The following is a 25,155-nucleotide window of genomic DNA, read 5'->3' as shown; positions in this document are numbered from 1 at the left end:
ATATATATATATATATATATATATATATATAGAGAGAGAGAGAGAGAGAGAGAGAGAGAGAGAGATGACAAACTACCTTTTAGCGCGCAACAACACAATAGACAACGACAGAAGGTAAGAATTGCATTTCGTCAGTGGCGTAGTCAGAGGGTGGCACACACGGCCTATGCTCTTTCCCCCCTCTCTCCACGCTTTTTTCTCTTTTTTTTTCATGGCATAGACAGCGCAAAATGACGGTCGACCAGATATGCCTGCCCGGCCCCCACATCAGACAAAAGAGGAAAACGTCCACATTGATTTTATCCGCTAACAATGAACTTAAGATAGTGAAACTAGTGACATCATAGAGTTCTCAGAATACAGTTTATCAATCTAGACCTCGTGATTGTTTCAACTTAATGTCCTTATGAGCTTTATGACATTTTATAAAGAGCACTGAATCATCGATTCCCCCCCCCCTTGATGGGTGTTAGCCACAGTTACTATATCAAAAAGAACAATCCTTTCTTATTCGTCTATTCTTAGTTTCAATTATTTCATTTATTTTTTACTCTTCTCATGTTTAAATACCCACGAATTTTTGAACTACCCGGTTCTTGGCCAATCCCCTAACGCGGGTGTGTGCCACCGATTCAAGGGACTACTAGTCTACTACCACTACCAGGCAAGTGGGTGTGAGCCACGGTGAACAGGTAAATAAGAAAGAACAATTGCCAAGAAGCGACTATGCTCCACCTTTCCTGTTCTCGGCGCTGTGGCCCCGTACTACTGACGGCCGTGCTGCTGTCCTGCTGGCCAGCGGGTCTCGAAGGGACGAACGACCTGAATCGGGCCCAGCTGCGGCTCGTGGCCGACAGGCTGAAGCTGGACCAGTGCCGCAGCCTCGTCGAGTCAATGAGCTCCTCGGACGACTACGTCCTCGACCCCACGCCGGACGGTAAGAGCATATGGATCATCTGCTAGACGCAACCACAAGAAGTGCGCAGGTTTCTCCACTTTGGGTTGAGAGGGAGAATATTTCACTGCAGGCCCCTGCTCCCGCTGTTCGATTTCCGACGAAAAGCATCAAAATGGGTGCAAAAAAATTAAAACTGAAGCAATGACACTATTCTCACAACGGCCAGCCTTTGGCTCCTTGGTATCTGATGGGAACAGGTATTACCTGATAAAAAAGTAATTCCAGGACTGAAAGGGTTGACTCCTGAAATGATATTGGTCATTAAGCACCTTTGTTTTGGCGGCACTGCGCATTACTCGATGTCATCACTATTTCCCGTGACTCCAAATATCAGAACAGCCCCAAAGGGCGCACTCAGCCTCGGGGCGCTTTCCGCTCCAAGGCCGAGTCCATATTCGGCGAGACAAGTGCACTCTTCAATGTTGAAAACTCGTACAAAGCAAGTCTGCATATCTATTAGGCCGCGCTTGTTCTTGAGCGCGTGACGTAAGACACAGTAACCACACCAAGGTGCCCCGCAGAGCTCGAGCGCTCCAGTAGACCTGGACAGGCACTGTACCTAGCATAGAGTAATTACAGCCCAAAAGAAGACACGGGACGCACCATCTACTTCGTTTATCAAACGCACTGCAAGCCCAAAGCTGATAAGCAAAACACGATATAAAGATAAGGTTAGTTTGTGAATACGGGCCTTAGTGCCGGAGCCACACTGAAGAGCTTTACGTACGAAAGCCGTAACATTCTCTTGTATTCCCCTTGACTGCGGCCGGGAGTAAGAACGCAAGAGTGTGCGTTCGAAGATGTGAGTTCCCGGTGCTATAAACAAGCTAAAGCTCGCTTTCGACAAAATGATTAGAGGACACGGTACGCTGTGTACACCAGTGAAGGCTCCCTGGGCGCCGCCATTAGGTCTCTCTGGACTGTTAACATGCGTGACCCCCCCAAAAATGCCGGGCCGATGCTGTGACGTCAGCTTTTGTACCCCCGTGCAACAGCCCAGAAAGGAGGGGATCCTTCTCTTCGTTAAGAAGGTCTATAGCTTCCGCACACGGTATAGGGGGGTATGCCTTGATCCGCAAGACGGAAACACCATCGCCGCGCCATCTTGAAGGTCCGTTCGTAGGCGCCGTCCTGCTGTTCATGTTTCGGCGCACAGAAAATGTTCCGGAGGTCTCAAAACATTCAGGTTGCTGCACAGATTTCGAACAAAGAGCGCGCAGTGAATTTCATGCCCGTGCGGCGAGCGCACGCACCTTCAAAATGGCGACTCCGACACTATAGGGGTCCGCTCGGATGACGTCTAGTGAATACACCCTATACCTCACGGTAGAGTGTACTATAGGTCCACTCTACCGTGAGGTACGTAGGCACAGCGAACCCCAGTGAATCGCAACAGACCACGCAGTTAGCGCACAATATAATCCATTTATCCTACAGCTCATGCGCAGTCGCATGCGCTGTCCTGCTACCGGCTGCTGGAACTGTGGAACCGGCAGCGTCCGGCCAACAGCACCTTCCACTCGCTCCTCGTGCAGCTGCAGGAGCTCGGACTGCGAGACCTGGCGGACGAGCTATCCCGCGTCGTGTACGGCGAGAAAGTCCTCGCCGTCAGGAAGGACTTCCTGTCGGACCCGTTCAGGCGAGTGAAGCGAGGGGTGGTGCTAGGATTTCCTGGCCGGTATAGGGAGGGGGGAGGTGCAGCATAGACCGTGGAAGTTCGTGTATTCAACTAGGAGCTTCCATTGCCGAGAAGTTAGTATGGGTTTTGCTCGTGGCTTCATGCTACAAACAGGCGGTAATCGATTATTCTTTTAATAATAATAATAATAATAATAATAATAATAACTTAAGTGCCAAAAACACGACACACGATTATGAGAGACGCCGAAGTGGAGGGCTCCGGAAATTTCGACCACTTGGTTTCCTTCAGCGTGCACTGACGTCACGTAGCACACGAGCCTCCGAGATTTCGCCTCCGTCGAAACGTCACCGCCGCGGTCGGGATCGAACACACGACCTTTGGGTCAGCAGTCGCGCACCATTACCACTACTCCATCACCACTCGCGTCAATAGTCATTTTAATCAACCTTGCGGGCGTCTACGGAACGCACTCGATCGCGATATTGTGTTGACTGTGTTTGCTCTTGAGGCGAGGCCAGGGGGGAGGGGGATGTTTTTTCTTGTCCCCTGACGTTGCCCTTCCTCTGAAGAGAGTCCGGTCCGGCACAACTACGGTATGCGCGCCGTTGTGTGAAATCGCATTTCAATGGACCTAATACAAGGACTATGTTTATTTAGTCCTGTAAGCAATAAATAAATAAAGGTAGCCATACTTCGTGAAAACTGCATACGGTCATGAAATGAGAATTGTGTGAAACCTCTACAGTCGTCTATAGTCGGATACAGCTTAAGAAGTCCGGAGAGGCCCCGCCCACAGGACCGAAGCACACAGCAATGTTCCCCATATGCGTTCACATGGGCGAACGCACGGTTTCCCTTCGGGAGGGGGGGGGGCGGCGAACCTTTGCTGCATCCTATTATATCAGCTCAGTCAGCATCCCTATTATGTAAATGTATGAGACTAACTTTCCGCCCTCCCTCCCTATTATCTCGATGTGAGGAGCATGACTTGGCACCCTCCTCTTAGGCGACAAATACCACTGTCACACAGGCACCCGTGAACTCCGCTTAACTCCCTCGTCTGTACGACAACGGAGATGAGGTCTGTCACGCGGTCTCCCTTACGTCAAGGAAGTTTAACGAAGATTTTCGCAAAGGGAGTTCGACGATATTTCTTAGCGGCGGAAGGGAATGGTCTCATTTCCAGTGACATGCCCCGCCGCGGTTGTTTAGTGGCTAAGGTACTCGGCTGCTGACCCGCAGGGCGCGGGTTCGAATCCCGGCTGCGGCGGCTGCATTTCCGATGGAGGCGGAAATGTTGTAGGCCCGTGTGCTCAGATTTGGGTGCACGTTAAAGAACCCCAGGTGGTCTAAATTTCCGGAGCCCTCCACTACGGCGTCTCTCATAATCATGTAGTGGTTTTGGGACGTTAAACCCCACATATCAATCAATCATTTCCAGTGACATGTAGTAACGGGGAAAACTGCTAACACAAAACAGCCGCAGTCAACACAATACTAGGTTTGTCACTATTAAAAGATCTTTCACTGCATAATACGCTCATGCCGCGCGTTTAACGATAAGCAGATACGCGTACAAGTGTACGTACAACCCTACACACCATGACTCGCCGAAAGCCTAGAAGTATCCGTGTCACCATTTGGAAAAAAAGTGTCTCTGAATCCGTGCCATCGTGCCAGCCATCCTATCCGTGCGCACCTTGGTATTTACATCTCTGACACTCGTTCGTTTCTGATTACTGTGTTCCTTATTCTATTTCAACACTTCATAGCAGTGGTTAACGCGGGTGCAAACCTATGTGCATTCAGCAATGTTTTGCGAATACGGCCGTCCGTCTCTCGATAACAGTCGTGTGTCTTTCGTGTACTTCTTGTCTCTGTGTCGTCGTTTTGTTCTCGCGCTATAACTATCGTCATGCCATACCAACTAGCCCAAGCTGCCACACCTATAAGCTCCGTTCGATTCGCCTGCACCACATGAACCAGTTCACGAGGTGATGCACCTTGCCATTCGTTTCAGCGGTGGCCCCGCCGCGGCGATGGCTAAGGTACTCGCCTGCTGACCCGCAGGTCGCGGGATCAAATCCTGGCTGCGGCGGCTGCATTTCCGATGGAGGCGGAAATGTTGTAAGCCCGTGTGCTCAGAGTTGGGTGCACGTTAAAGAACCCCAGGTGGTCGAAATTTCCGGAGCCCTCCACTACGGCGTCTCTCATAATCATATGGTGGTTTTGGGACGTTAAACCCCACATATAAATCAATCAATAAGCAGCCTTCGTTTAAAATTTTGCGAGTGAAGCATGTGGAGCGCATGTAACACAATATTTCTTTTGACATTCTTTTTCACAATATTTTTTTTTTGTTGGCAACAAAACTGTAGAAGAAATTTACAGCATTTACAGTCCATGGACATAATTTAAGCGCTGAACAAAAAGCTGAACCTAACCCGAATCGAGGGCAAATTCTACATTCCAAATTTGTCATTGAAATATTTTTTAAAGTGCTTGTGACTACCTTTAATTGAATGGAGACTCAACGACACTCTTATTAACAATGGGGAAAAGGCAACAGGTATCTGCATTGCACTGGCTTGCATGAAGTAAGGTCTTCAGAGCATTGCCAGCATTGTGGAGCAGGTGGTTTCGGGACGTTAAACCCCACGTATCGCTCCATCAATCGTTTCAGCGGTGCAGTATTGACGACCTCTGAACCATGTCATTAGTTTCGAAAGACGACACATCGCTTAGGCCTAGGCGCCGTGCCCGCCTATTAACGCGGTGTGTTTCGCCAAGATATTTGCGCTTCATAAACTGTCCGCATGTGCGATTTACCATCAATCAGTGTTGGCTAAACGGTGTAAATTAAGCGAACATAAATAAGGCCCACACCGTGTCGGCACATTGTTGTTTGTTTCGGGTGTCGCGCTGCATGTGCATGCACCGCTGAACGTGCGCCGCGCAATTTCTGAACTTCGCGTGCACAGCCGCGAACCGGTTCCGACTGGTGCAGGTGAATCGGATGGACCTTACAGTGCCCGCCCACTGATGCAGGCGTGGCGTGCATGCATCCGCGTTTGAGAAAGAAATGCGCCCATCTATGCACTTATGTGTAGTTGCTGTTTTGGGGCGCTATGGGGCGCTATATCATCGGAAGAGGCGCCTCCGCACGACCATGTGGTCGACATTGGCGCAACGTGGGCCCCATCGCTGTGCATTCGCGCAACAACATACATTTAGGTCAGCCTAATCGCTCAACGTGTTAATAATTTTATACAGCTTGCAACGGTTTGGCTTAATTTGCGAGCACAAAACGACTAAAGAAATTTTAATAATTACCTGAAAAAAAGAAAAAGAAGCTTTAATTTGTGGGCCATGGACTCTACCTCTCCACACATTAATAAGGAGGCGGGGGCGAGGGAATTCCCTGTGATTATTCTTTGCCATTCGTGACATGTGAAGTGTGCAATGCGACTCCCTTTGAGGAGATACGTGAACACTCTTCGGAGGTGCTTATACTCTCGTCAGAGGGTCGTAGCACCCAAATAGAGAGTGAACGTGTCTCCTTAGAGTCATACAAGTGGAAAGTCAGACGTCACAGAAAGAGTAACTCGTACTCTGCTCTTAGGGCGCAGAATGGAGATCGATATCCTTTTGATTTTTAGTTGCCCGTTAGCCGTTTTTGTCCGAGACTTTAAGTCGTGCATAGTACGTTTATTTTTTTTTTGTACCTTGCCACTTCTGCCAGAGGCCACATGGCCTGCAGTATGTTGTAAATAAAAAAAATATGAAAAGATAGTCGCGTCGGTGGCATACGTTTTGCGAACACTGCGAGGCGTAGTGAGAGCTTGTCGCGATTGCTGATACCGGATCAGTGTACAGCTACACTCGTGCCTGGTACTTGACACGCGGTGATAACAAAATCTTTGTATCGGGCGCTGACGCACGGCACGAGAGGCGCAGAAAGCGAAACTATGCTGCGTATAGCTAGAAACAGCAGAAGGGCAGGCTAGTGCGTGCGCCAGGGTTCCCGAATGTCACGAATCAAGCAAGGAGGTTTCAAATAAGAAAGGGCTGGTGTAGAACCAAGCTTGCTATTGGTGCCTGTTGGTTTGCTATTAGTGGTTCTGTTGTTGGTTTGCCATTAGTACTGCCATGTTACACTGTCTATTTTTGTTACACGGACACAAGAACGGACGCTACACTGTCTATTCTTGTGCCCGTGTTCTTCAGGTGCAACGTTATACCCACTACAGGAGTGGGCGCTATCTGATAGCACTTCCGGTTAAATTGAAGCGAGCGCTTGTCATGCCTCTAACCCAGAAACATGCCCTTTTCGGGCAGTACCTGCTCAGATATGAAGTTGTTTCATTGTGTTAACACAAACGCTCAGAGAATGAACCTGTCAAAAGGACGAACAACAAAAAGTCGCACACGGCAACTGCACTTGGGACAACTCCGAGTTCGAGTGTATTTTAAGCAACAGTGGCTTAGCCACGGCGTGGAACACCGGGCCCGTGACCCGCCCCGGCCCCATTAACCTATATATGCCCCAGCCCTAACGGGATAATAGCGGTGCCCAGGGAGACTTCGGTGAAAACGTCTAATGATATATTGTCACGTGCGTCCCGCGAAAAAGACGAAGGCGACAGCGCATTACTAAATATACGGACTATCAGCACCTAACATACCCCTGGAAACCTCAGTGGAGTCAATCTAAAAAGTTAGAAGTTATTTTAACCAAATTTCGATGTCGTGTCCCTCCATTAAACTTTTACTTGCACAGAGCTGGTCTGGCGATATCCCCCCTGTGTCCATTCTGTGAAGAAACGGAAACAATAGAGCATTACTTTATAACATGTAAAAACTATTCATTAATTAGGAAAAGACTTTTAATTGTTCCGTTTCAAGCAGTAGGTTTAAATTTAACTGCAGATAATGTTCTAAGTTTCGGTGCCTTTAGCTTGGGACATTGCCACAGGAGCGTATTCGATGCTGTATGCAATTTCATTCGAGAATCAAAGCGCATGTCATAATAATGCCTGCTTAAATATATTTCTGAAGACACTTGTCTAATTTTGAATGAAATTTGCATATTCATTTGATTGTGACCGGGTGAGATAAGCTCGATTGTCTGGTCTACTCAAAATTTCTGTCTTCCACTGTAGTATTACCTCACCTTTTCTCTTCTTGATTCAATCTTCAATTATTTGTTTAGTTTAATATTCCTTTTTAGTTAATTATTATTTTCTATTACATCATTAGTTTTTTCATTAAGGATAAACCTTTTAATATATCTCATATAGGATACTTCTAGATTTCATGGCCAATCCCCCATAGTGGGTATGTGCCAGTGCGAAGGGGCAACAACAACAACAACAACATACGCGCATCTGCGCGCTTTTATTCAGAACGAAACAACGAGAAAGTTGAGGAACTCTCTCTCGCGCGGTTAACAAAAAGACCGACCCGCTGTAAAAAATGATCTATTATGAGGTACAGTGTGGCCGATCCCCCATGTGGGTATGAGCCAAGATCTCTTAGGAGACAAGACAAGACAATCCCGCTGCTGTTTTCTCAGCGTCTTCGAGTACGACCTCTCTCTTGACGTCGCGACACTCGTGGAGGTGCTGGGGCCTGCAACCTGATGCAAGAAAGCGTTGTTCGAGACCGTACACCCAGTCCGGAGCCTCAACATCTTGTTGCGACTCCAGTACACCGATTCAGCCGGCGCCTATTAGGCCTAAGTCCAGAACTCTTGACGGCATCTCCTGTTTCCAACATGGCGGCCCCTTCAACGTCTGCGAATCTTCCTCCGGCCCAGACGACTCACCCTTACCAGGTAACTTTTGAGACTCCTCGTGTTTCCGAAGTCTTCCGTAGAAAACCGTATGAAGATGTCGAGGACTGGCTCGACCAGTTCGAGCGGACCGCTGTGGTGAATCGTTGGAGCGTGCAAGAAAAACTTGGCCGTGCCTACTTCGCAATGGAAAATAGCGCTCGCACATGGTACGAGAACAGGGAGCCTACTTTCCAAACCTGGGACAGTTTCCGCCAAAAGCTTCTCGAGACGTTCCTGAGTGCGGACCGACGGGATCTCGCACAACAGATGATTGAAGCCCGCATGCAAAAGCCGAACGAAGGCGTGGCCATGTTCGCTGAGGATATGGCCCGCCTATTTCGCCGCGCTGACCCTGACATGCCCAAGGCAAGGAAAGTTCGTCATCTGATGCGGGGAGTTAAGGAACCGCTTTTCGCCGGCCTTGTACGAAATCCGCCAACAACAGTGGATGAATTCATCAAAGAGGCGACTGTCATTGAGCGGGCGCTCCGGCAACGATGCCGCCACTTTGACCGCCTGCCCGACCAAACGCCTGTTGGTGCCGCTGCTAAAAACGCTGCCGTTTCCGAAAACTCTTTACGGCAAATGATTCGACAAATCCTGCGAGAAGAGCTGCGGGCCCCGGCCTTCCGTCTACCGATCCCCCAGTTGCTTCTGTTGCAGAAATCGTGCGCCAGGAACTACGGCAAGCCGTTCCATCACCGGCGCCACCACCCGAACCACGTCTACTGACCTGTGCCGATGCCGTCCGCCGTCATCCGCCTGCCCAGAAGAAGCACCCTTTCAGCCACGGCCCGTTACCTTGCCGTGGTGGCAGCGTGAACTTGTGCGGCGACCACTAGTACGTCGGACCGACTTGTGGCGCACTGCCGACCCCTTTGTTTCCACTGCAGCGAACCAGGCCACATCTCGCGCTACTGCCGTCATCGAGAAACCCAGTTTGGAAACTTTTCTCGGCCCACTTCCTTTTATTCTGAAGACCCTCGTGACCATGGTGCTGGTCACCTACCGACCAACCAAGCGTCTTCACCAAGTCGTCGCTGGTGGTCTCCCTCACCTGCACGAGGTCAGAATTCTCCGAATCGCCAAAGATACGCGGACGCCATCAGAAACTGCTCCCCAAGCCCGTGCCAGGGAAACTAACTGCCGCGACCTCCGGGGGCAAGGTTGCCAATTGCCGAGACGCCAAAAATACCCCCTTGCCTCAACACAAAGACGACGTGACGACGGTGATGACGAAGACGACGACAACCACGAGTACTAATGCCAATGAATTTGTACGTGCCGACCTAAGCGTTATTATAGACGGGCACCACGTAACAGCACTGGTTGACACTGGTGCTGACTTCTCTATTATGCGACAAGAGCTCGCCGACCGCCTTAAGAAGGTTAAGACACCGTGGAGTGGGCCGAGAATAAGGAGTGCTGGTGGGCAGCTAATGACGCCAACCGGTAAATGCACCGCTCGGCTCGTAATCGATGATTCGAACTTCGTCACCACTTTTGTCATTTTACCGGACTGTTGTAAAGAGTTGATTTTGGGTATGAATTTTCTGCGAGAGTACGGTGCTGTCATCAACATCCCAGAACGTATCGTCACCTTTTCCGCCCATCCTTACGTCGACGTCACCACTGAAGAACAACTGCAACGTTTACGTGTAGCCGATGATGTGATGCTCCTGCCGAGATCTTGCTGCCTTGTGTCGGTGTTGTGTGAACGGCCGTGCCGTAATGAGGTGATAGCGGAGCGAATAGACACGCTATTGCTTACGCAAGGTGTTTCAATAGCGAGAGGCATTCTGGCACTAATTGATGGGCGGGCAGAAGTCCTCATCACCAACTTCAGCAACGAGCGTCGTCACATCCAGAAGGGCACCGCGATTGCCTACTACGACGACGTGGACCAAGCCAGAGATTGCTTCGCTTTGCAACCGGACGAGGCGACCATCCCAGCCTCGACACCTTTGTCTGTCAACATTTGTTCAACCCTGTCAGCCTCGGAAAAACAGCGCCTACTAGAGCTGATACACCAGTTCAAAAATTGGTTTTCGTGCACGTCGAAAGTCAAGCAAACACCACTGACCCGGCACCGAATCATCATTGAAGAAAATGCGAGACCGATCCGTCAAAACCCATACCGTGTGGCTCCAAAAGAACGTGAGGAGATTCAAAAGCAATTTCAGAAGATGCTCCAAGATGACGTAATACAGCCTTCCAAGAGTCCCTGGGCATCCCCCGTGGTATTGGTTAAAAAGAAAGACGGCAGCTTGCGTTTCTGTATAGATTACCGCAAGTTAAATCAAGTAACGAAGAAAGACGTCTACCTACTCCCACGTATAGATGACTCTCTTGATCGGCTGCGGCATGCACGCTATTTCTCATCGATGGACCTGCGAAGTGGCTATTGGCAAATAGAGGTCGACGAGAGAGACCGTGAGAAAACTGCTTTCGTGACGCCCGACGGTCTTTATGAATTTAAAGTGCTTCCATTCGGGTTATGCTCTGCGCCAGCTACTTTTCAGCGTTTAATGGACACTGTGCTATCAGGACTTAAGTGGCAGACATGCTTGGTTTATCTAGACGACGTTCTCGTCTTCTCAGCTACATTCGAGGAACACCTAGGTCGATTATTCGCAGTTCTACAAGCTATACGTTCGGCTGGCCTGACTTTAAAGCCACAGAAGTGCCATTTCGGTTTCAACGAACTTTGCTTCTTAGGCTACGTGGTCAGCCACGAAGGTGTTCGACCTGACCCGGGCAAAATCGACGCTGTCGCAAAGTTTCCCGCACCGCATGACAAAAGAGCAGTGAGACGCTTCTTAGGCCTCTGCGCTTATTACCGACAATTCATCGTCAACTTTTCGTCTATTGCGGCGCCTCTGACGCGGCTCACACGAGAGGATGTCCCCTTTCTTTGGAGCGAAAAGGAACAAACAACGTTCAACGAATTACGCCAACGCCTCCAAACACCTCCGGTTCTTGCGCACTTTGACCAGGAAGCGCCAACAGCACTTCACACCGACGCAAGCAATGTAGGCCTGGGCGCCGTACTGATACAATGGGAAGATAACTCCGAGAAAGTGATAGCCTATGCCAGCAGAGCTCTCTCTCGCACGGAAGAGAACTACTCGACTACCGAGAAAGAGTGCCTCGCCGTGGTTTGAATGGTTCTCAAATTTCAACCGTATCTGTACGGCCGCTCATTCAAGGTCGTCAGTGATCACCACTCGCTTTGCTGGCTCTCTAACTTGAAAGACCCATCCGGTCGTTTAGCACGCTGGAGCCTTCGGCTTCAGGAGTTTGATATGACCATTATTTATAAATCAGGGAAGAAGCACACCGACGCAGACTGTCTCTCGCGGTCACCCGTCGAGCCTGCCGCTATTAATGACGAGTCTATGGACACCGCATTCTTGGGAGTCGTCAACGCGGCCACTATCTCACAAGAGCAGCGCAGTGACCCTGACCTGCTTTCGCTTATCGATTTCTTAGAAGGACGACGGGAAGATGTGCCGCGAATTTTTGCGAGAGGAGTGCCATCTTTTTGTTTAAGGAACGACGTCCTATACAAGAAAAACTTTTCTCCCACCGGCAGCCCATACTTGCTCGTCGTCCCTGCATCACTGCGAAAAGAAATTCTGGAAGCCTGCCATGATGAAGTCACCTCTGGTCATCTCGGTTACACTCGAACATTGTCCCGTCTGAAAAACAGTTACTACTTGCCTAACCTACCTGCTGCTGTGAAACATCACGTCCAAACATGTGCCGGCTGTCAAAGACACAAAGCACCACCCGGCAGGCCGGCAGGCTTATTACATTCCGTTCAAGTACCAGCAAAGCCATTCGCCCAAATCGGAATGGATTTCCTGGGCCCATTCCCAATTTCTACCACAGGGAACAGATGGATCATTGTCGCCACTGATTACTTGTCTCGCTACGCAGAAACTAAAGCCATGCCGAGGGCCACAGCAGCAGAAGCGGCTCATTTCTTCATAGAAAACGTCGTCCTTCGGCACGGTGCTCCAACAGTTTTCATCACGGATAGAGGAACTGCGTTCGTGGCAGAACTTTTGGAGTCAGTTCTCAGGCTCAGTGGTACAGCTCACCGGAGAACAACGGCGTACCACCCACAAACGAACGGACTAACAGAGCGGCTTAATAAGACCCTCGCAGACATGCTCTGCATGTATGTCGACACAGAACACAAGAAGTGGGACGAAATCTTGCCTTATGTGACCTTCGCCTATAATACTGCCCGGCAGGAAACTACCGGAACGACGCCGTTTAGTTTAATACACGGGCGCGAAGTCACAACGTTGGACGCTATGCTGCCTCACGAGTGTGACGACTCTCACGCTGACGCCGAAGAATTCGGTCAGCGCGCCGAAGATGCCCGACAGCTAGCCCGCGTGCGTATTTGTCACCAGCAACACAAAGATGCGAAACGGTACGACCTACAACATAAATTGGTAACCTACAAACCAGGCGACAAGGTATGGGTCTGGATCCCAATACGTCGACGCGGGCTTTCAGAAAAGCTATTACGACGATACTTTAGCCCATATCGAGTCACCCGACGATTGAACGACATCAACTACGAAGTTATTCCCGACGGCAATTGCAGTTCCAGTCGCCGAAACTGCTCACCCGAAATCGTGCATGTCATCCGGATGAAACCCTATTTGTCCAGCTAACTCTCGTTTGTCCTGTGCGTGCCGGTGCATATGTGCGTTTTTATAAGTAGAGTGCCTTGGCTGCGCATCGGGACGATGCCATTTTTGGAGGGAGGCAAATGTCACGTGCGTCCCGCGAAAAAGACGAAGGCGACAGCGCATACGCGCATCTGCACGCTTTTATGCAGAACGCAACAACGAGAAAGATGAGGAACTCTCTCTCACGCGGTTAACAAAAAGACCGACCCGCTGCTGTTTTCTCAGCGTCTTCGAGTACGACCTCTCTCTTGACGTCGCGACAATATCTAGTAGCTACTTTTAGATAAAACTTGTTTCTGATTTTATATTATGTATGTTTTTGATTTGATAACTGCATTTCCCGCAGTACCCAATGCCTTCTTGAAGGCTTGTAAAATACCTATGACTAATAAAAAATGCTTGCGCAGAAACAGTAATGCGACGTACTTCGGTGTTCTTGTATATTAGCAGCGCCGGTCTGCTAAGAGGAAGTACATGATTTTATCGAGCCTTCTACAACCTACGCAAGGCGACGCATGTGTGCTCACACCCCCTTGGCAGCCTAAGATGGCACCCAGATATCTCCTGAATGCATCGCCGATAAGCGGCACTCTAGAGTCATTGCGATGCGTGGTCGCTTATCGAAGAGCAAACACGGACGCCGAGACAACTTGCGACAATTTAACATCAAATGACGTCACCTTGACCGACGACACAAGCGGTCCTTAGTTGCATGCATGTACAGGATGACCTGTCGTTTAAGGGACACGGGCTAAATTTGAAAAAAAAAAAACGTTTTTTTTTACTCGTATTTCTCTCTTTCACAATGCCAGAAACCACGCTCGCCGCGAGAAAGCGCACAAAAAGAAGATCCTGGTGGCGAAACAGAGAAAAAAGTCAGAAGCCAGGGGCCGTGACGTCACAGATTTTTGCGTTACGTGAACGGTAGTTGTGAGACACAATGAGAAGCACACGCGTGAAATCGCACGACAACTTGAAATAATAGCAGCGAAAGATGTGCGCGTGAACCAACCATCAAAAGCTCTGACTGATGCTGAGTTTTCGTACATACAACTTATGCGATTAGAAGCTTGGTGGGGGGTGATGATGACTTCTCAGTGCCTTCCCTTTTAGCTTACATATTACTTTTTTTTCATTAAACTTTCAGTTGACAGCCAACTCTTGTGTTGAGTGCTTTCTGGTGTTTCGTGTGTGTGCTGACTATGATGAGTGAATCTGATAGATATGTGGGGTTTAACGTCCCAAAACCACCATATGATTATGAGAGACGCCGTAGTGGAGGGCTCCGGAAATTTTGACCACCTGGGGTTCTTTAACGTGCACCCAAATCTGAGCACACGGGCCTACAACATTTCCGCCACCATCGGAAATTCAGCCGGCGCAGCCGGCATTCGAACCCGCGACCTGCGGGTCAGCAGCCGAGTACCTTAGCCACTAGACCAGCACGGCGGGGCTGATGATGAGTAAATCTGATTATTCAAAAATTCGTTACAGTGGCGCAACCAGAACTCCATTTTTTTTTTCAATAAAGAGGAGAGGAATGGCCACCATCTTTTATGCATATTTGTGCGTGTGTTCGTACTTGTGCATTTATATACAACAAATGCAATATTAAAATTTCGTGGTGGTTAATGACTCCTCTTCCCCCCACCCCTCTGCCCACATGACTACGCAATTGCTTAAGGCCTCTGGTGCTGCGTCCAACATGCACATTTCAATTTCTCACAGTGCACTTTAAATTCTCTTGACTGACTGACTGACCACTGTGAAACACCCGGAATGCAGGAAGCTGAATCCGCACCAAAGCCTGCGAAGCCAGAGCGAGCTGGTCAAGGGTTTGCCGGATGACGACCAACCAAGAGGGGATGAGGACCAGTTGCATGTCAGCGCCATGGAGTTAGTGACGATAATGCTGGCAATGTCGCTCATCATGCTGTTAGGCACATTCATCTGCAACCAGCTCACCGGTCTATGTGCCATCAAGACACCACAGCGATACCACCGCATTATTCGTGGCGGTCCGCTGGACTCGGAAGAGCCCCCATTCCAGCTGCTACAGGAAAATGTATGAGCCGACTGCTCCGAGTGCAACAAAAAGTGTGAGCGGAACGATAAAATACAATGTCGTAGAAGTGACGCAGTTTTGTCTGCACTCTGTCATGACTGTACATCAGTCGGGTTTGTATGTCTGTCTGGTCATCCTGTGCAGACAGTTAAGATAGTTTACTTGGCAGTGGTTTTTAGAAAGAAAAAAAGTCAGCACTAGAGCAAAAAGGTGACTTCCTGCAACTTGACATAGTAGCCTGACCGCTTGACAACATATGGACCAACAATCTGTCCATATGTCTGTTTGCTGATCGTACCACCTTTCTGTCTATAGTAGCGGCACTAAACACTTGAGATTTCAGCCCAAGGTTAAGCAATAAATGCGATAGCAACAAATTTAAATGTTGCAAATGAGTTCTGCGGAAACCGGCAAGATGGCGGAATGGTTAATAAAGGGAAAGAAGATAACCAACAGGTGGTTGTCTTCTTTCCCTTTTTTGAATTATAATGTTGTATGAAGCAAGGATGATTTGATCTCACACAAATCTACAAAACGCTGGCGTAAGAGAATATGGTCCCTGCACAGAAACCTTTCGCACACTCTTAGAGTTGAGAGCGCAGCACGTACAAGAGCACATGAGCCGTCTGCTTATGGCGGGCAAGATAGCACGCATGCCAGAGATGGCAACCGTTCCTCTTACAATCAAAGTTGACAGCTGCTGCTCGAGTTCACAGTTCCCGTCTTCATTTAATCATAATTTCTAATGGACATGAATTAATTTTTTTTGCCTACGGCATTAACTTGCGAGATTCAGGAACTCTAAATAAGCACATACTAGTAGTTCACCAGTTTTTTAAGAGCATCTAGTGTGATTTACTAACACATGATTGTCAAAGCTGTGTGTCGATAACACAATATCTGCCCACTTCCGAGTGCCACAAATTTATTTATCTTTAAATTACATAACATCGTAGTCATTGTAAAAATCGCAGCGTAGGCATTGTGTACCAGCAGTGCGTGCAACATTAAAAAAAGAAAGGCCGCACATGGCATCTCATAAAGCTCTCATACCGTAACTGCTGACCACACTATAAAATGAAACAAGATTAATGTTCCTTTACAATGGAAATTTCCCTCCAATTACGAGTGCCTACAAGGTGCAGCTGAGAACCATCTGACTCTCCACGTGGGGAGATCTCACTTTTCGACAGCTGCGTCATTCGTGATTGAGCAGCACTTACCGCAAGCTGAAATGAACAGCAGAATGGGCAAGCGCATTTATGTACAAGAACGTAATGCAAGGCATGGGGCCACCTATCTACGCAAAAAACTTTCAGCTAGCGTCTGTGACTATCGGGTGCATAACTTGCTGCTGCTGTCCGTCTGGCAGGCAGATTGCGAGCTTGCGAAAGCTAGCTGCCGATAATGAGCCACCGATGCCTGATCTCCTCCACCTGTTTCGAGACGAAAGGCTCACGCACTCGAACTTTTACTTCGAGTTTGCCGCCACTGGGACGCTTGCTGTCGAAGACCTAGAAGAAAAGAAAAATGGGCATAGTGGACACGCCCAACATGCTTGAAATCTCAGAATCAATGTGCTCAATAAACAAACATTAATGCCCATCAGTGCAACCTATATGAGCACCAACTAAAGTAACATTTAAACTTCCGAGAACAAGTTTCATGTACTTACTAACACGTCCATGAACCTTGCAAGAGCAACTAAAGTATTTTTCAGTAAACTTTACTTCTTAATCGCCGGAACAGATATTTTTTAACACTTGGCAGACTAGCACATATCAAGAATTTACAACTCATGAAGACTTCATGGAAGCCTATGCAGTGTTCCTGGAAGTAGCTTTCTAAAACTAGGTATGCTACCTATGTTACTATTTAACACACACTGGCCTTCATATTAAGAAAATCTAGCAGTAAACATCAAGTGCACTTGGCAAGTTGAACTATGGTACCATAATTAACGTTACTGAAGAATTCAGTTGGTACTCGCCAAAGCAATAAAAATTGTCACTGCGAATGTCTCAACCGGCCTTGCCAAATATGACAAGCTCACTGCCCTGGCAATACCCAAGCATTAATCAATTGACTTGTCCAGCCAAAGAATGTGGGCTTTCTATGATATAGCGTGAACCTAAGCAGGCCGTAAAGCTTCAAATTTCATCCCATTGATAACACTGCATCAAAAATCAGCATCATAAATACTGTAGTTATCTTGAACACATCACGAGTACGGAGGAGATCATAACTTACATCATAACTATCGTGAATTTCACACTTGTTTTCCAATTCTTCAAACTTGATGGACGCTGTGCCTATACACGCGTCACTTCGCAAGAAGCCTCTGGAAAGAAAAAATTGATAAATTCAGCAAGAAAGACTACCGGGTTTGCAGAAACACCTTATTGTAGTAATAAGTAAAGTTGTGTGAGTAAGAGGTTCCAAGTCATACCTTTTTGCCCAGACTTCACATTTGATGGGGTGTCGCTTCATTACCCTGGCAAGGCTACGCGATTTCCTGTTGACTTCGAATTTAAAGTTCTCGTTATACTCTGTAACGAAAGCAGATTTCATTACCTGCAATACATTTCATAACGACTGACAGAGAGCGGGTTGTGGCAGTTGAACAATAGTGAACAATAGTGAAAAGACCCCTCCTGGAGGTTAAACCACTGTTTTGATGTACTAAAACACTAAAAAAAAGAAAAAAACATGCACTGCCCAAAATTTCATGTATCATGAAAAATGGCAAATCTCTAATAATGAAGGCTGCTTGAATTTAATTTGAGAAAAATTGTCCCTGTCAATTTATGGGAAAAACAGCTGTACAACTTCTGATGTCGACTGTCTGTTCAGGTCAGCGAATATCATAATAAGTAAAACATAAAATAGCGATCCAAGCAAACTGTATTCAATTAGAAGGCATTTTGGCTCCCCCCCCCCCTTAATCATCCAAAATCTTTCAATTGAATACATTTCACCGTAATCTGTGTTTTGTGTTCTGATTATTGCACACAACCTCTGTAGGTCACATGCCAATACATCATGCTTTTGCTCTAGTTCCATAATAAAGGCACCGGTACATAATAATTGCCATAGTGAAAACAAGCCATTTCACAGGGCGATATAATTACCACACACTTAACGTGGGGTCGCCCGAACAAATTACCACTGTCACCAGTATAACTTGCAGTAGCAATAGTATTTCACAAGCCAGCTCGCACGCAGCAATAGTGGAGCACCAGAGTGGGTTTTCATCTAACTTTCGATCCTCGAGTTGCATTCCTTGATAGCAGCAAGTGCGAACATTTGTATCTCAGGCTGCAAAAAGCCTTTTGCGCACGACATGCTGCAGCAGTGAGAGGGGAAAAGTATCTCACCTGGATTGTTTGTGTCCTTGACAGTTCTGGTTCGAGCCGTCTGTGGCGCATCCTGAAAACATACAAAGCCGTTGACTCCACTCCCAAATAAGCAGCTTACAAAACATAGCATCAAACCCTTCAAGTATGGCAAGAGGGATGAAATGTTTGTGCCAGAACTTTTTTTCAAGTTATAACAGCAACTTGCATTTTACTAATTGATCGATTGATTGATTTATTGACTGATTGATTGACTTATTTAGAAATCAAGGCTGCAGTGTCCCACAGACCCTTCTATGTAACAAAGTTTACGTGAGCAATGAATGACAGGGAACCGCCAACAAATTCCACATAATTCATATTCCCATTTCCAGTGCCACCACTACAGTGGTTATATCCAACTAACAGCAGATGCTACTGCTTGCTCATCCCATTGCTTGATTTATTGATTGATATGTGGGGTTTAACGTCTCAAAACCACTATATGATTATGAGAGACGCCGTAGTGGAGGGTTCCGGAAATTTAGACCACCTGGGGTTCTTTAACGTGCACCCAAATCTGAGCACACGGGCCTACAACATTTCCGCCTCCATCGGAAATGCCATCCCATTGCTTCCAGTGCTGCAAATTCTGACCAGATGTGTAGATTCGTGCACACTACAAACGTGACACTTCAACAAGCGCGGTAAGCGGTATAAAGATCATACTGCTTCAGTTGGAATAAATCGATTTAAAAACTGTGATTACGGTGACAGAGGTAAAGCCTGTGAAGAGATAACATTTATTCCGAAATTTCAGGCACCAAATGCTCTTGATATGCTCATACAGATTTCTAGCAAAACAACAGCCACATATACTCCCACAAATAACAGGATGAGCCTCAATGAGACAAATAAGTTCAAGTTTCAGTCAAACAGGAAACAAGTGAGACTACATGTATTTTTAAGAGTAATAGCTACCAGTCTGTGATGCTCAATAGTCCTCATATTTCTTTGCACTGGTCGCAGAGTATGTTCACATTGCTACGTCAACTTTTCTACATTTCCTATAAGCTGATGTTTGGACACTTATACACATGCACCATTCAGCTTTCTACAAATAGGCACTGGTCCATCAGATTGTTGTGCGCCGTAGCATCTACCGCAGCCTCCGTAAGGCAACGCTACAACTTAGTTCTCAAACTTCAAAGATGTTCAGTTGCTTAACTGTGTGGACGTTTGGAATAATGGAGCAGAAGTAAATAAATGCACATGTCTTTTATTATCTTTTACTAGTATTATTGTACAATAAGCCTAACCCAACCTTGCAGCCTGGTTGAGCTAACAATGCCGTTTTTTGGGGGTGTTGGTAAATGGAACTCAGCGACATATTGAGTAGTGCTACCAGACAGGGACATGAGAGAGATGAGAGAGCGCATTGCGTTGTTGTCTCTCTCATGTCCCTGTCTGTTAGCGCTCAATACGAGGTAACAGTTTTCAGAATATTCGATGTGTTAACTAGAAGCATTAGTACACTTTTTGTCAGATTGAATGATAATGACCATTGTTCCAATCCCTTTTTGATGTAAAACAAATGCATTTTAATAATAATATACACTCCATATGCAACACTTCCCGTATATTAACTATAACTATGCACGCTATATGCTGTGTTCTTGCCGTCAACACTCGCCACCTTTATAAGAATATTGTATGCTTTAAATGTGTGGGCACACTTTGATTCAGAAAGGAAAATGTCACTGCGCCACAAGCGAAAATGCCTTGAGACACTGCAGTTATTGGGATAAAATAAAACTGCAGATTTAGCATAATGTAACAAGCAGCTTGATACCTGAAAATGAAGATACGAGCATGGTTCATTCATGCACAGAAATGTGTACACGTGTAAAGATGCAAAACACACGTACGGATAAAATAATTGTTACACCGTAAGATTTTAGAAAAATTAAGTAACAGTATCTAAAGAGGGGTTTGTATATCTGAAGAGATGACATATTGAGACACAGCAGACCAACATCAATGCACGAGCAGGCAAACCACAAGACCAACAAAAACACTTTCCTGGGAAAGCACGCCTGCACTTACGTTAGGAAAAGGAAATGTGACCATCACATAGGAGTCCAAGTCGTCGGCCTTCCCTGCACAGCAGGTGCGCGTGTGAGAGAGATGGGAGAAAAGAGTGGCTTACTTGACGAGGCTCGTGGTGAGAAACACATACGGGCACATCCGCAAGCCATCGCACTCTTGACCGTGATCTTTCGGCCTATACATTGTCAAAAACACGAGGACACCTCAGGGCATGCAGCTTTAATCGCTGCGGCGGACACTGCTCTCAACTTAGCGTTAACATATAGCCAAACTCACGTCCGCGCTCCATTCACAAATAAAGGGCCACCAAAGAGAAAAAGAATTATTCTTGCATTAGTAAATCACTCTGTCACGGTATCAAAAACATCTGGCTTGCAGCAAAAAGGTGCATTGTAAACAAGAACAACATGCAAAGCGAAAATGCAGGTGGAAACACCCTCAAAGGTTCCTTGTCAGTCCCCATAATATAGAAGATTTTGATGGTATCTACAACTGCCTACATAACTCTTAATAAGTAAAAATGAAGTATACCATGTTCTGGGGGAGCCAGAGTTAAGTTTTAAAACACGAAGTATGAAGCAATATTGTTGAGCCAATGTGAAACAACACTTTGAAATCTATGGTGTCATTATCAGAACTTTCAGCAAGAAATTGAAAAGTGAAACTTTGGACATAAATTTTTCTCCTCAATTAGTAAACCTATGGAGGTGAAATCAGCAAAAGTACTGCCTTCTGAATAAAATATATCAGTCTAAACTATTTTATCGTGTGATTTCAGAGTCCGTATACAGTGAACAACTTAGAGGCCAACTGCAAAAAAATTTCACTTTCGCAAAATTTGTCATGAGCAGGTAGCAAACAGTGCCGAAGCAATCTTGTCAAAGTAACAAGGCTGATGCTTGCAAAATTTTCGCGTTAACAGCCCTAAAAGAGCAATTAATTAGCATATGCAGCTGCTGGTTGTTGCTGTGACACAGGTCCAAGAAAGCTGCCTGTGATTGCCAACACACCGCAGGCAATCAAAGGCAGTTTTACCTCAGAAGTCGTGCAGAGTCACTGCACAGATTGCCAGTGATTCCCTTGCCATACGTAACTCCAAATGAGTCGTCAAAATGGTATCTTCCACAGTTTTGGTATCAGAAACAGCTGTTCTTGCGAGCTTTTCATAAAACGCCAAATCTTGCACACAGGCTCCTCTGCATCTACACTCTCTGATAACTACACTTCCTATCCAGAATAGTCTACTACTTCATTGCAGTTGACCACAAACAACAGCGCACTGAATCAATGGTGTTCATGTACACAAACACCACGGTGTAATGAACAAGCGCACATATTTCAGCAAACTAAACAGTGTCACGCCCCCCCCCCCCCCCCCAATTGTACATTCATAACAAATTATGTAATCATGAGATAAAGCACTAATTTTGAAGTGGGCAACATACTAGTAATTAATATATACACATCTTTCAGCAAACTACTTAAGCTTCAAATCCACCCAAATGTGTATTGGTAACAATTTAACACAACACAATACGTACATCATGAAACACTAACTTTGAAGTAGGCAATATGCTAGTAACCTGCCTGGCTATATCTAAGAACTTCAGGACGAACAGTTCAAAAAAACGAAATGAAGTCCAAAACGAGACCTCTAGTAATCCCACCCGACTCCTACACTAGAATCTGTACCACCATCAACTACACCAGGTACGAACAGTAAGCAGCGCTTGCAGTGAGTGACGTAAAAACTTCTCTTAAATGTGGTTCACGTGAGATCCAGAGCACAGCACACATTCTCAGCTCCAAGGCCTGCAAGTGTCGAGCCATGTTCCCAAGCAAATAGCAAAAGCGTAAACATGCAAACCGTAAAAAGCACAAAAGTTGAAGCATTAGCAATACAAAGTGTCTAAAGTAAGGTTCGGAAATGCTCCCTGACCACCCCAAGGCAGTGTGTTAGAAATGCCTCTGCGCTGCCTTGGCACTGCTTAAACACAGCGAGTTCGAAAAGCGTTTGCGCTGCATTGAACACGGTGGCAAGTCAACTTCATGTCAAGGAGCCTTCCTGAATACGGGGGTTAAACGTAGAACAAATGCGTGCAGAGCCATCATGCAGAGCCCTTACAGCCAATAACACAACAAAACGTAACAAACACTGGAGTTGGCTACAGGCATGCAACATAAAACACGATTTAAATCTCTCCACCTCCAATTAGATTAGGAAAGAATGCAGTTATACCACATTTCAGCGACTGCCTCGAATGAGAAATAGGAACGTTTAAGTTATACAGTATTACTTTTTGCTAACTAAAAGTTCATAACAGTGGCACTTGTAAATGCTTGTATGATAATAGCTAATATAATGATTAGAGAGCTAACTGTGCTGAGGTTTCATGACTGCCTTACAGGTCTTATAGCACACTGGAGATATCTGCAGGCTGCCTTACAGATCTCATAGCACACTGGAGATATCTGCAGACAATGCGTAATCTGAAAGATGCTGTCTTGGCATCACTCATCCTGGGTGATGTTTCACTTCCGGCAGGTAATTAGCCTACAAATTTTTTAAACGCCCATAGCATTTCTTAGCTGCTATCAATGGTTTCAATGGCCTGCCTAACCACAAGTGACGTCTTACGCTGCGTGTCAATAATAGATAAACCTACATTAAAATTTTGAAAATATTCCAATGGCTGGAATTAGCACTCTGGACAACTACACTCAAAGCTGATTATAGAAAAAGTTGCATCTTACACAAAAATAAGTAAATTTGTTATAAAGGTTTATTCCTAACACTGTATTGCAACACAACTTTTTATTTACTTTGTTATAAACAATATTTCATTATATCTGGTTTCATAATATGGAAGCTTGATGGTAGTATCATAGTTTTATGCTTTTAAGCACTATATACCAAGGGGTCTGTGCCTTATCACGTAGAATAGAACGCCTTGACGAATGTCCCGCAAGCAAGTGAAGCTCGTTCAAGCACTTGGTGCATTGTCCACAATGCTGGGAATCCTCTGAAGACCTTATTTCATGCAAGTCAGTGCACTGAAGATACCTGCTACCTTTTCCCCATCGTTAATAAGAATGTCGTTGAGTCTCCATTCAATTAAAGGTAGTCACAAGCACTTTAAAAAAATATTTCAATGACAAATTTAGAATGTGGAATTTGCCCTTGATTCGCATTAAGTGCACCTTTTTGTTAAGTGCCTAAATTATATCCATTGACTGTAAACGCTTTAAATTTCTTTTACAGTTTTGTTGCCAACAACGTAAGAAATACTGTGTTACATGCGCTCAACACGCTTCGCTCACAAAATTTTTAACGAAGGCTGCTATAACATCATCATTATGTTACATAAGTTATGTGTATACAATCATGTATTATTATAGTCATTATTTAGGATAATCAGATGAACATTTAAAACTTAACATTATTCTGGCAATGTATAAGTTATGATGTTTGCCACTGCTGTGAGACTTTAGTCAGCAAAAATGACTTCTATCAAGAACCTTATTGATAATATTGGAGGCATTTGTTGCTGAAATACACTGTGAATTGGGAAAATTTCTCAATACTACGCCATGTCCTTACCAAACATTTAAGGCCTCTGCCAGATGACGCTAGGTTGTATATGCTCTTGACTCTATGCCATATAACGAAACTTTAAAAAATATTTTCAGGACATTATATGACTAGTGCTGTGCTCTTGCAGAACAGGCAATGCTCAGACTGTTTGACAGAAGGAACTTTGAAGAAATGGTCAAGACAAAAATGTTTGCAAAGCAGCATGCCGGAAGCAGTGCGTTAAGGGAGTTAATTAAAAACTTGGCAAATGTACTCACCTGGCAGATTCACTCCTCTGACTATAGAGACTTCAATATCTGTATCGGTCAGGTCGTGATTGCAGCTGAAAAAACAGAAACATCAGACATAACTTTGAACATTTGGCCACTAGTTAGCTTAATCCTTAGAAATAAGAAATTAACATCATTATTTTGATACAATTTGAGGGTGACACAAGTTCGAAAGTAAGAAGTTCAAGCATTAATTTACTTTAAATATTTCAAGCAGTGTTCACCAAAATAACGCTCCTGTAAATGGCCAGGAAAAGTGTGCCCTCAAAGTGACAATAAAGAGCGAAACAATTTTTCACGTATCAGTAAAGTGCAATTTCACAATCCTGAAAACAACACTCCTACCACTACCCCATGCTTGGCGAGTGAGAAAAGGCGCGAAAAAAAAAAATGCAGGTGGAGACGCCACCTTGAGAGTCTCGCACAAAGCACCGTAACGCCACAGATTTTGATGGAGCCTACTGGGTATTGCGTAGCTTCCAATCAATAAAATTGAAGTACATCATCTCCTGTGGGTGCAATAGACCTAGCATACGAAGTCTTCAGAAAATTTTATTGAGCCAATGTTGTGAAAATATGAAAAAACATCTTGAATTTTCGACGCTAGGATGCAAAATTAAAAGATGAGACTTCA

The 25,155-nt window shown here is 45.9% G+C and overlaps 1 protein-coding gene across 3 annotated transcripts in view; it reads right to left on the bottom strand.

The window, feature by feature from the left end:
- Window positions 1-16,121: 16,121 nt before the first annotated feature.
- The window catches only part of l(2)gd1 (lethal (2) giant discs 1), a 40,367-nt gene continuing 31,333 nt past the window's right edge, over window positions 16,122-25,155 (bottom strand). For 2 of the 3 annotated variants that reach the window (XM_075873233.1, XM_075873235.1), the window contains exons 19-25: window positions 24,510-24,574; window positions 20,788-20,832; window positions 20,655-20,707; window positions 18,591-18,642; window positions 17,663-17,762; window positions 17,464-17,554; window positions 16,122-16,727 (exon numbers count right to left, since the gene is read on the bottom strand). In XM_075873233.1, coding sequence (XP_075729348.1) covers window positions 16,608-16,727; window positions 17,464-17,554; window positions 17,663-17,762; window positions 18,591-18,642; window positions 20,655-20,707; window positions 20,788-20,832; window positions 24,510-24,574 — 526 coding nt within the window. In that variant the 3' untranslated portion in view covers window positions 16,122-16,607. The remainder of the gene's footprint in view (window positions 16,728-17,463; window positions 17,555-17,662; window positions 17,763-18,590; window positions 18,643-20,654; window positions 20,708-20,787; window positions 20,833-24,509; window positions 24,575-25,155) is intronic. The other variant, XM_075873234.1, reaches the window with a different exon arrangement.

Source organism: Rhipicephalus microplus, chromosome 9 (genome assembly GCF_043290135.1).
Source record: "Rhipicephalus microplus isolate Deutch F79 chromosome 9, USDA_Rmic, whole genome shotgun sequence".
Taxonomy (NCBI): Eukaryota; Metazoa; Arthropoda; class Arachnida; order Ixodida; family Ixodidae; genus Rhipicephalus; species Rhipicephalus microplus.
This window is presented reverse-complemented; position numbering and strand designations above follow the sequence as displayed.